This window comes from Fundulus heteroclitus, chromosome 14 (assembly GCF_011125445.2).
Source record: "Fundulus heteroclitus isolate FHET01 chromosome 14, MU-UCD_Fhet_4.1, whole genome shotgun sequence".
Lineage (NCBI taxonomy): Eukaryota > Metazoa > Chordata > Actinopteri > Cyprinodontiformes > Fundulidae > Fundulus > Fundulus heteroclitus.
Window position 1 is genome coordinate 4,153,994 of NC_046374.1, and position 12,786 is coordinate 4,166,779.

Below are 12,786 nucleotides of genomic sequence, written 5' to 3' on the forward strand. Positions count from 1 at the left end.
TTCATCTACTGCAGGCAAAGTTCTTGACTGCTCATACAATCTCCACAGAACTGCTATTATAAACTAAAGAAATCTGAAATATCCCTTTAAGGCTGTGTTTTTTCCTTTGTTCTGTGATTTATTTTTTAGTTACATAAAAAAGACAAAATTACAATTTCTCTTTCAAACTGACAGGTTTATCTTTAGATGTAGAAATATTTCTGTGTAAAGTAGTGCGTCAGTCAGGTAAATATAGGAAGAAACCGCCAATGATTTCTGTTTTCATCAACTGCCTCCTTTTATAGCTATATCCTAACAGCGTGTGTGTGTTTATCTCAGGAACGCGCTGCCAAATGGAGGACATCAGACGGTTTGATGGACGGCCTTACCACCAATGGGGTTTTGGTGATGCACCCAGCGGGAGAGTTTGTGTCTGAACCAGCTCCTGGTGTCTGGAGGGAAATCTCAGTCTGTGGCAACGTCTTCGCTCTGAGGGAGACTCGGTCGGCCCAGCAGAGGGGTAAACTGGTAAGAAAAGAAAAGATAAGATACGTTGAGTAGGTCCTTTGGACGGGTTCTCCTTTGTTGAAACCTTTCGTCTCTTCTCCAAGAATCTTCTTGAGTCTGAAAAGCTTCAGGTAAACTCAGCCTTGTGAGCGGTACCTTTGCATAGCTGATAAACAAGTTTAACAGTGACAATCAAAACTGGTTGCTGACATCCAAAAGAGGACCATCAGGCTACCAACCGATCGTAGGTGCTCTGGTGATCACTGATTGCTCCCAGGGGGCTGAGTCATGCTTGCATTAACAGCATTGTAAGAGGGGGACAATCAGACCCGAAGGCCTCCACCCCTGTTTAACCACAGGCGGTTTCTTTTCACAAGAATTGCTTCCTTTACTCCTTTCTTACTTCCTTACTTCCTTTCAAACCAATGTTCCTCTCTGTCCAGGATGAGAACACCTTCATCCCTGCAAAGAGTGACCGCTGGCCTGCAGATGAGTGTAAACCACAGAATCTTGGCCTGATGATCTTGCTGTTCTGTGCTAGGCCATCCTTTTGGTCAGTGGCTACTTTGTTTCTCCGATGTATAACTGGTCACAGTCCTACTGGCATACACAACATTGCTCTGTCTATGCCGGACGAAAGATCTTTGGGGTGAACCAGTCTTTGCCCTAATGTGTTTTGGGGTTTGAAAGCTACTGGGACATCATGTTTTGAAAAGAAATGTCTCAGTTTCTCGGAAACTCCCGCAACATGGAGAATTACCTACTTTCTTATTTTCTACCTGGATTATGGATTATGGATTATGGAGCTGCATCACCGAGCGGATCAAAACGTTCTCTTGCTAACAGCATGTTCCTCCAAAAGATGCTGTTTTGCTGTGAATTTATCCTTTGCAAATATTTGCATATTAGGCGACAGGGGAGAAGGGAGGTGGTGGTGGGTGGGGTGGGGGGGTCGAGAGAGCCGTGGTTTGTCACACATGTCTTTTTGGTCTACAGACAGTGCTCAAAAGCCTACCTAGTGGTGACATATCTCTCATTGCTCCTTTAGGAAGAGAGATGGAAGTTTGGAGAAAGGATCATTTAAAGCGGTTGCTTTTGCAACAAATACGTCTGTGGCGTTTACCTGAACATCGTAGTTTGTAATCTGAAAACGGCACTCGGGACGGGTCCTGCACAATCCTTTTTTCCTGTTTATTTCCAGAGCTCTCATAAACAGATTCCAAGGGCAAAGGCTGAAAATTATACCATATTATTTTCCTTGATGTTCTCACTGTCTAGATTTAGACTGCTAAGTGAGGCAAACCAAACACCCATGCCATTACTAATTATACTACCAAGAACTACATTATTAAAAAATATATGCATTTTCTTAGATTGGTCTCCAAACAGACTAAGTCAGTGTAGAAAATGCACTAGCACTTTGTGCTAGTCTGGAGCGCAAATAGTCAACATGAAAAAGATATCTTATAAAAGTCAATAAAACAATGTAAGAGGTGTGGTCAGTTTATGTGCATTTATTGAAAATGGCATTTTTTTCAATTCTCAGTAATTAATTCATTATTTATTGGATTGCAGTAATCAAACACTTCTTTTATGTTTCCACTGGTATTTTGATGATTTATCCTTGTCATTGAGCCTCAAATCATTGAAAGGTCTTAATTCAATTCAATTCAATATAATTTTATTTATATAGCGCCAATTCATGAAACATGTCATCTCAAGGCACTTTACAAAGTCAAATTAAATTATATTATACAGATTGGGTCAGATTATACAGATTGGTCAAAAATGTCCTGTATAAGGAAACCCAGTTGATTGCATCAAAGTCCCGACAAGCAGCATTCACTCCTGGGGAACCGTAGAACCACAGGGAGAGTCGTCTGCATTGTACATGGCTTTGCTGCAATCCCTCATACTGAGCAAGCATGAAGCGACAGTGGGAAGAAAAACTCCCCATTAACGGGAAGGAAAACCTCCGGCAGAACCGGGCTCAGTATGAACGGTCATCTGCCTCGACCGACTGGGGTTACAGAAGACAGAGCAGAGACACAACAAGAGAAACAAAAAAGCACAGAAGCACACATTGATCTAGTAATCTGTTCTACATTAGATGGTAATAGCGGGTGAGCCGTCTTCTCTGGATGATGTCACAGTTAACAGAACGCCAGACCAGGTGTACCTACTATGAAGAAAGAAAAGAGAGAGAACAAAAAGTTAAAAGCTGAAATGACGACAAGCAATGCAAAACTGGAGAACAGTAGAACTCAGTAGAGTGAGAAAAATAGACCCTGATGTCTTCCAGTAGCCTAAGCCTATAGCAGCATAACTATAGAGGTAGCTCAGGGTGACATGAGCCACTCTAACTATAAGCTTTGTCAAAAAGGAAAGTTTTAAGATTAGTCTTAAAAGTAGACAGGGTGTCTGCCTCACGGACCAAAACTGGGAGTTGGTTCCACAGGAGAGGAGCCTGATAACTAAAGGATCTGCCTCCCATTCTACTTTTAGAGACTCTAGGAACCACCAGCAGACCTGCAGTCTGAGAGCAAAGTGCTCTGTTAGGAACATACGGGGTAATCAGAGCTCTGATATATGATGGAGCTTGATTATTGAGGGCTTTATACGCTAGAAGAAGATTTTTAAATTTTATTCTTGATTTAACAGGAAGCCAATGAAGGGAAGCTAAAATTGGAGAAATATGATCCCTCTTGTTGATTTTCATCAGAACTCTTGCTGCAGCATTTTGGATCAGCTGAAGACTTTGAACTGCATTTTGTGGACTTCCTGATAGTAAAGAATTACAATAGTCCAGACTTGAAGTAACAAATGCATGGACTAGTTTTTCAGCATCACTTAATCTTTAGCTCCTTCTAAAGTTTCTCCCAGTTACTCCCAGTCAGAAGAAACAATTTAAATATTATTCTAAAACAAAATCTGCCAGAGGCAGGGATAGTTTTGACCGTAACTGTAGTGCATAACCCTAAGAAATACTGCAGTCATCTCATTGAGCAGTTTTTACACAACCTTAGTGGTGAAAAGCAAAACATCAGTGCAACATGCTTACCGTTGATCTTTTTTTTAATGCATCCCTTGCAGTGCCGGAAATACAGCCCCTTTCTAAAACACCGTCAGTTGTTCCCAGCGAACACAAGTGAACTCATCAGGAGGTTGCTGACTAACTCTGCTCTTGCAGTAACTACCACCTTTGTTGGCTCAGACGTGTAGCAACAGTGTGTCACCTTCAGCATCCCATGAAGCTTCGCTTGGTTACACAATGCCACACAGACAGAAATAATTTACTTAGGCGTTTTGTGAAAGTGACTGCATATTTACTCTGATGACAGTTTAGTTGAGATAATCTATACCTGTTGTTTATGAACTGTTTAAAATAAGCCTTGTGGTGTCATGTTGTGGTACAGAAAGGGAAAGCTAAAGGATTCCTTTAAACTGAGTTTACCAGTTCCCTGCAATAGAATGGGCACTCAAAATAAAACTTGTAACAAACTATTCATTCTAAAGATATTCACGGTGATACAAAAATAAGAGGTTGATGGATGTTGGAAGAGAAAATTTTGCCTATATGTTATTATTTGGTAACAATGTTTTTGTTTTTCTCTGGTCTTTTTTAAGGTTGAAAATGAGTCAAACACTCTCCAGGACGGTTCCCTCATTGATCTGTGTGGGGCAACTCTGCTTTGGCGGACACCTGCTGGGTTACGCCATATTCCAACCCTCAAACAGCTGGAGTCCCTTCGGCAGGAGCTGAACGCTGCGCGGCCCCAGTGCCCCGTGGGGTTCAATACGCTGGCCTTCCCCAGCCTGGCACAACGCGAAATTGTTGACAAGAAGCAGCCTTGGGTCTATGTCAACTGTGGCCACGTGCATGGATACCACAACTGGGGCTATCGCAAGGAGAAAGGGCCCACCAGCCCAGGGGGCACAGCACCAGCCGGCACTGGTGAGAGAGAGTGTCCCATGTGCAGGAGAGTAGGCCCCTATGTGCCTTTGTGGTTAGGCTGTGAGGGTGGATTGTACCTGGATGCAGGGCCCCCCACACATGCCTTCTGTCCTTGTGGCCATGTGTGCTCTGAAAAGACCGTGGTGGGATGGAGCCAGATCCCTTTGCCCCATGGCACGCATGCCTTCCACGCTGCCTGTCCCTTCTGTGGTACCTGGTTGACGGGGGAGCAAGGCCATGTCAAACTCATCTTCCAGGGCCCTGTTGACTGAGGACAGACATACACAGGGGCCTCTGCGGTGATGAAGGATTTCACTTATTGACTGATGACTAAGGACTGTGTTCTCGAGCAAAAATGTGAATGCGCTGATGATAAGTACAGGAAGATGACTCCTTACATGATAAAACTAAAAGCAATAGTAGATGCCAAGGCTTTGAATGGAATAGTTGTCTGGAGAAAATGTAAATAAATAGTGTTGAAATGAAACATGGTCTTTAGATATAATTTGCTTTACTTTTATTTTATTCTAGTGTTGACGGATTTATATTCAGGGCTCTTACTATCATCTGTTGCTGGTATGCATTGATGCAGCTCCCTGAACACTGCAGGTTGTTCCACTGACAAGGACAATGCCTGGATGGAGTCAACTCATTTACTGATGCCTGCATCAGTAAATGGAAATGAGAACGTAGAAAGGTATAGGAACACAGTAAAATTATGGTGAAGTTAAACCAGTGAAACAGGGTTGGAAATACCTTTTCAGAAGTAACACATCTGAGCAATGTCGACCTGATTGTTGTTGATGACGTTATATTTAAACGTCTCAAATATGCCCCTTTCCCCAACTAATACATTTTAGAAAAATTTTAGCTTATGGTGCTTGTAAAAATATTTCAAGCCAATCGCTTGTGACTTCGGTTTCTACACTGAATTAGTCAACAGTCAGTTACAGTTTTGTTTTACCTGGCAATACATTTTTTGAGTGTAGTTTAAATATGATACACTTATGAAAAGAGGCTCAACCAATGTGGAGGAAATAATCAAAAGTAATGAAAACACTGGATCACAGCTGATTATCAAATGTTTCTGGTCTTTCTTGTTATTTTCTGTTTTTCCATTTCAGACTTGTAATTTTGCCAAAAAAAAGTTGGTACAAAAAGGAGCCATCGCCATGTGATGTTTTATACTGACCACAACTTAATTTAAACCTGTGTTGACCGCTGATGACTTTAAGTCATTTCCAATCATCAGCTCTTGTCTCCTGTGAGGAAAGGTGGTTATTTGGCAAATAATATGTATCAGCAGGAGGTTTCACAGAGCTTATTTGATTTGAACGAAAGACATGATTTCTTATATTTCATAGGGATCAACTGTTCCAAACAGGACAAAGATAACAGAGAAAAAATAAACTATTATGCAGTAGTACATACTTTTGACATACAGTCATGGCCAAAAGTATTGAGAATGATTCAAATGTTAATATTTACAAAGTCTACTGCTTCAGTTTTTATAATGGCAATTTGCATATACTCCAGAATGTTATAAAGAGTGATCAGCGTAACAGCAATTAATTGCAAAGTCAATATTTGCTTAGAAAATGAACTTTATCCCCCAAAACACATTTCAACGTCATTGCAGCCCTGCCTTAAAAGGAGCAGCTGACATGGTTTCAGTGATTGCTCCATTAACACAGGTGTGGGTGGTGATGAGGACAGGGCTGGAGATCAATCTGTCATCGGAGTCGGCTCTCTCACAGTCTTACCTACAAACACAGCCATGAATAAAGAATGTGTTGACCGCTGATGACTTTAAGTCATTTCCAATCATCAGCTCTTGTCTCCTGTGAGGAAAGGTGGTTACTTATACAGGAAATTTTTGACCAATCTGTATAATATGATGGATTTTGACTTTGTAAAGTGCCTCGAGATGACATGTTTCATGAATTGGCGCTATATAAATAAAATTGAATTGAATTGAATTGAATTATTTAACAAATTATATGTATCAGCAGGAGGTTTCACAGAGCTTATTTGATTTGAACGAAAGACATGATTTCTCATATTTCATAGGAGTCAACCGTTCCAAACAGGACAACGTTATTTATACAAAGATAACAAAGAAAAAATAAACTATTATTCAGTAGTACATACTTTTGACATACAGTAGTTTGTTTATAGGTAAGAAATGGAAATAGACAGAGACAGACTGGTAACACATGGGTACATAAACGGGGTACAAATTGGTGAAGGGATGAACTGAACCAGAACCTTTCTGGTGCACTGTTAGGTTAAAGACATACAGGCTGAAGGATTATCTGTTGTTCTGTGTTTTCTAAGATTAAAGGACCCAGATCAACACTATTCTAAACCTAAAGATTTCCATCACAATATTAAGAATTCATTACTGTCATCATTACCCTGTGATGGACTGATGACCTGTCCAGGCTGGACTCCACCTCCTGTCCATTGACCACTCAGGATGAGCTCCAGACCCTGTCAGCTCGGTGGGGTTGTGAGGATAGAAAATGGATGGAATGTGACTGAATATCTATCTATCTATCTATCTATCTATCTATCTATCTATCTATCTATCTATCTATCTATCTATCTATCTATCTATCTATCTAACAATATATATAACACTTTCTTATATATATATAACAAATTGTTATTTAGAGAGAGAGAGAGAGAGAGAGAGAGAGAGAGAGAGAGAGAGAGAGAGAGAGAGAGAGAGAGAGAGAGAGAGAGAAACAGAGAGAAACACAGACGGACACTGTAGAAACTGCAATTTAAGACAGTAACATTGCACTTGTAGTCCTAAGTTTCTCTTGCACCCAGCTGTGGCATCTCATTGGTGCTAAAAATAACTCAAGGTCACCAGCAGCCCTATGCTTCCCCACAGGAGAAGAATAACAGAGAGCTGTACATGACTTAAATCTGTGTTTTGACATTGAACAAGCCTCACCCCTTCCATATATTTGGACTATGGCAGAAAACCTTTGGAGCCTATAGGCTGATATCAGCAGATGATACAGCTTTCTTTTCAGGCTGTGTATGTCTGCTATGAAAGTTGGATTACAGTCATACCAGAAGAATCTGCAGTGGGAGCAAATGCGAGTATGAAATATTCCGTGGGTTATATTAGCCCTTCCAGCATTTCTGCTTTATACAGTCATGCAATGATGATAAGCTCCCTGCACATAGAGTTGATTTGCTACAGGTGAGCACCCCCTGGAAGATGTACAAATCAAGGACATATGTGGAAAACAGAAGACAGCTACCATAGAATGTCAATATCAGTAAGGAATGGAGGTTTTATTATCATAGAAAACAACTTATGTAACAAAACATTCTAATATAGTACAATATATGCACAGTGGTAAACTGTGTGCCTGCTGTTGAGACTAAAACTTGCAGTTCTTAAAACATACTCTCACAAATACTTTCTGCATTGGTGAGTGGCGGAAATACATTGGGAAGCCAAACTGTTGGGGGTCCTGCTACAACCTTTCTGTTCGAGGGAGACAACCAAGATGGTGGAGTGAGCTGTTGAATTTTAAGCAGGGTCTGATTGATATTTAATTTTTTATGTCCAAATCTTATCTAAAGTAATTCAACCAACCCACAAAGTAACAGAAGTAATTTTAAATCTTTTTTGACCACCATTTGGGAACTTAATTGCAAGTCAACATCATGGACCATGATTACGTAGGTACAGCGCAGAGTGAAATTAGTGGAGATGATGAAATCAAAGAAATATAGTATTCCTTTGCTAAACCTGAAATTCATAACGACTGTACTCCGGTAAACATCCCAAAACCAAAAAAGTTGAAAAAACGAAGCGTAAAGGGATGAGAATTCAACTAGATTAACCATAACTGTTCAGTCAGTTATGAAGAGCTGATATTTTAGAGGATGGAAAACTCTAAAATATCAAAGTGCGGATGGATGACGTTCACAAACTCTGAAAAAGTTTGACGTCCTGGAGAATAAACTACTGAAGATCAAAGAATGTACCAACGCCATTAAACAGTCCACTGATGAAAACAAAGGCATCATTGAAAAACTACTAAAAGAAGTTGAGCATCCGGCAGCAGAAAACAAAACTTTGGAGGAAAAGGTTTTGGAAATCAACAAATACAGGAGGAGATGGTACCTCATGCTCATGGGGTTTCCTAAAAAACAAAACACCAGAGATGTCATCATAGGCGTCTTCACCCGAGTTACACCCAAGTCTGTTGATGAGCTCCGCCGTGATGTCAATACAGTCCACTGTTTGGGAATATGAGGTCCTTAGATTAAACAGCATGCCCAGACCAATCATTATGCAGTTCGTCTTGTGAACGGTGAAGTAGGAGGTATGGTCCAGGTAGGGAGGCCAGAGTGTGCAAAGAGATGACTTAGACTTAGACTTAGACTTAGACTTTCTTTATTGTCATTTTGTATACACAGAGTGAATACAGAACGAAATTTCGTTTTCACACAGCTCAGAAATATTGCAGTAACTCTACAGGATACCTTGCAGTGAATTACAGTACAGGATAAAGTGCAGTGATCAATCGCAGTCACTTACAGGATAAATTTCAATTTACTTCCGGATAAAGTGCAGCAGTGAACAGTAGGCAGTTGAAATGTAAACAATGTAAACCAAATGTAGACAAATATGCAGTAGGGTGCAGCAGTGATTTTGCAGGATACGATACAATGTGCAAATGTGCAAATCAGTGAATCTAGTGTGGTACACTTTTATACTTCAGCAGTTCAACAGTCTGATGGCAGCAGGGAAAAAGCTTTTGCAGAACCTAGTGGACCTGCAGCGGATGCTGCGGAACCTCTTTCCAGAGGGCAGCAGGGAGAATAGTCTATGGTGGGGGTGTGAGGGGTCCCTGATGATGTTACGGGCTCGAGACACACAGCGCTGCGATGAAATGTCTTTAATGGAGGGAGGAGGAGCCCTGATGATCCCTTCTGCTGTCCTCACCACTCTCCTCACGTTCTTCCAGTCGGAGGCACTGCAGCCTCCACACCACACAGAGAGAAAGCTGGTCAGAATACTCTCTATGGTGCTTCTGTAGAAGGTCGTGAGGATGGGCGGGGGCAGGCGGGCTCTCCTCATCCTCCGCAGAAAGTACAGTCGCTTCTGTGCCCTCTTCACCAGTGACGTGGTGTTCACAGTCCAGGTGAGGTTGTCCGTGATGTGCACCCCCAGGAACTTGGTGCTGCTGACCACCTCCACCGCTGAGTTGTTGATGAGCAGTGGAGCATGGTGAGGCCGGTTTTTCCTGAAGTCGACGATGATCTCCTTCGTCTTCTCCACGTTCAGGATCAGGCTGTTGTCTCTGCACCAGCCCACCAGCTGCTCCACCTCCTCTCTGTAGTCCTGGTCGTTGTCGTCTCTGATCAGGCCCACCACCGTTGTGTCGTCTGCAAACTTCACGATGTGATTGGTGGTGAACCTGGGGACGCAGTCGTGTGTCATCAGGGTGAACAGCAGGGGGCTCAGGACGCAGCCCTGAGGGGAGCCCGTGCTGAGGGTGACGACATCAGAGGTGATCTGTCCGACCCGGACTGACTGAGGTCTGTTGGTGAGGAAGTCTAGCAGCCAGTTTCGTAGGGGTGTGTTGAAGCCCAGATGCTCCAGTTTTCCCACCAGATGTTGTGGGATGATGGTGTTGAACGCTGAACTGAAGTCCAGGAACAGCATCCGCACGTGCGTGTTCTTCTCCTCCAGGTGTGCCAGGCTCAGGTGAAGAGCAGAGGAGATGGCGTCCTCAGTGGATCGGTTCCGTCGGTAGGCAAACTGGAACGGGTCGAGTGTTGATGGGAGACTGGAGACGATGTGTTCCTTTACCAGCCTTTCAAAGCACTTCATCATGAAGATGAAGATCAGCTTCAAATTGGACTACTCCAAGGAAGATCGGGAAGCATAAGGAAAACTGTGGCCAAAAGTGGAGGAAGCTAGATGCCGTGGCAAGAAGACACATCTGAAGGAGGGATTTGCGATCGACGGGGTAAAGGTTTACGCTTGATCTGTAAATAGTATTGTTATTTGCTTTCTTCATTCAAATATCTACCAAAAGTTTTTTTCTGAGGTGGTTCTGTTACTAATGGTAATAAATTAAGTCAAATATTAAGAGATTTTTTTCTACATGAAGAAATATTGTTATTGAATATGAAGACTAATTTTGGCAGAAAATTAATAATAGTGGGAATAGTTGAGCCCAGATTTATTTTGGACATGTAAGCTCATTCCTGCAACTTTATCATTCCAAGAGCGTTTACACAAGGCATTTTTTTTCTTTCTATTGTTCCATATAATTTTTGTTTACTTGTTTAAATGTGCACAAGGCACTTTTATTGTTCTGTAAAGAATTTAGGGCAAATGTAATGTTTTTTTATTTTTTTACAGGAAACGCATTCGAGTGCAGCAGATGAAACCTTTTGGACACAGCAATGGGGAGACACTGTGTTATATTCTCAATGACAAATTATTCAGTAGGAGTTACGATACTCTCTAACAAATTTTCAGGGAAACTAATTAGTCACTTTGGAGACAGAAAAGACCACTCGCTGATTTTGAATTATGTGAAGAAAAAATGATTATTCTTTCAATCAATGGTTATAGTAAAAAGATGCAAAATAAAAATATGTTTGTAAAACTCGAAGGGTTGGTGAAAAAATGCAAAACTGCTTATATGACTGATGAAATTGTTATGGGGGGTGATTTTAATATTTTAATCATCTGCTATTACCATATAACATAGAAAGGATTCCTGGATCAATGTGTGCTTTTGTGTTCCTTCTCTGTCCTCTCTAACCCTCAGTGTTCACACTGAGTCTGGTTCTGCTGTAAGTTTTCCTCAGTGTTAAAGGGGTGTTTTCCTTGCCACTGTCACTTTACGCATTCTCAGTATGAGGGATTGTTGCAAAGCCATTGGCACTGCGGACGACTGTGGCTCTACGCTCTTTCATGAGGAGTGGATGTTGATTGTCAAGACTTGATGGAATCCGCTGGGTTTGCTTAGATATGAAACTTTTTCATCTGTCAGGATGATTTGATTGAATTTCACTTTGTAAAGTGCCTTAAAATGACGTGTTGTGAATTGGTGCTATACATGTGGTAGTCATATACCGTTATTAGAATTTCATGGAAAAGACGATTTTTTTCAGAAATTCCATTCATGTCTTTTGTCTTTTGGACAACTGTCAAGTCAGCAGTCTTCCCCATGATCGTGTAGCCTACAGAACTAGACAGAGACAATTTAAAGGCCTTTGCAGGTGTTTTGAGTTAATTACCTAATTAGAGTGGGGCACCAGATGTCTTCAATATTGGACTTTTTCAATATTTTAATTTTCTGAGATACTGAATTTGGGATTTTCATGTTATAATCATGCAAATTAAAATAAACACTTGAAATATATCAGCCTGTGATGAATGAATATAAAAGTTTTCTTTTTTAAATGGAATTACTGAAAAAATTTACTTTTTTATTTTTACAATATCTTAATTATATGACCAGCACTTGTATAAATCAAACATGGAACCGGCTAACAAGCAATCTGACCTCTGTGATTACGGTAGAGTTCAGCTGTCCTAGTCTATGGAATGTCACGTAAATCCGTGAAGATTCTCAGTCATCCAGGTCATGGTCATTCCAAAAAAAAATGTAAAAAAACAAAACGACTTGTTTTCCGTAATTGAAGACGTTGATATGGGTATGCGATAAAGCACAGGTGTCAAAGTCCAGTCCTCAAGGGCCGGTGTCCTGCAACTTTTAGATGTGTCCCTGGTTCGACACACCTGAGTCAAATAATTAGGTAATTAGCAGGACTCTGAAGAACCTGACTGCATACTGAGGAGCTAATTGTGCCATTTGATTCAGGTGTGTGGTACCAGGGAACCTCTAAAAGTTTCAGGACACCGGCCCTCGAGGACCGGAGCTTGACACCCCTGCGATAAAGGTATCGCTCCTTTAAGCCAAGCCAATAACAACCCTAACAACTCCTCGTTACAGAGGAGTGGACCAGTTTTGGTCCAATCTGCTGGCTTAATGGCTTTAACGACCGCTCATTACTAAGGGGTGGACCTGTTTGGGTTGAATTTGCATGTTATCTAAGCCATTACAAGGCCTTTGTTTGGCAGTAGTATAAAGCTTGTTACTCCACATTACTCCAGACTTTTTGAATTGAGAATGCTTCCTGGAGAAGAAGCGAAACGTCTTCAACTACAGAAGTCCAGTTGTTTTGTTTTTTACTTTTTTTTTGGAAAGTCGCATAAATCCTTATCTTGCTGCTCAAGTTGGGTAGTGTCTTGTAAACTTAGAAAAGCCAAAGCATCATTTCAG

General features: G+C 41.3%; 1 protein-coding gene across 1 annotated transcript in view; it reads left to right on the forward strand.

The window, feature by feature from the left end:
- The window catches only part of peli3 (pellino E3 ubiquitin protein ligase family member 3), a gene marked incomplete in the record, with an annotated part of 56,793 nt that extends 51,865 nt beyond the window's left edge, over positions 1–4,928 (forward strand). Inside the window, 2 exon segments of the mRNA XM_036146087.1 lie at positions 319–507; positions 4,114–4,928. Of these exon segments, the coding sequence (XP_036001980.1) occupies positions 319–507; positions 4,114–4,713 (789 nt within the window).
- Between the last annotated feature and the right edge of the window lie 7,858 nt (positions 4,929–12,786).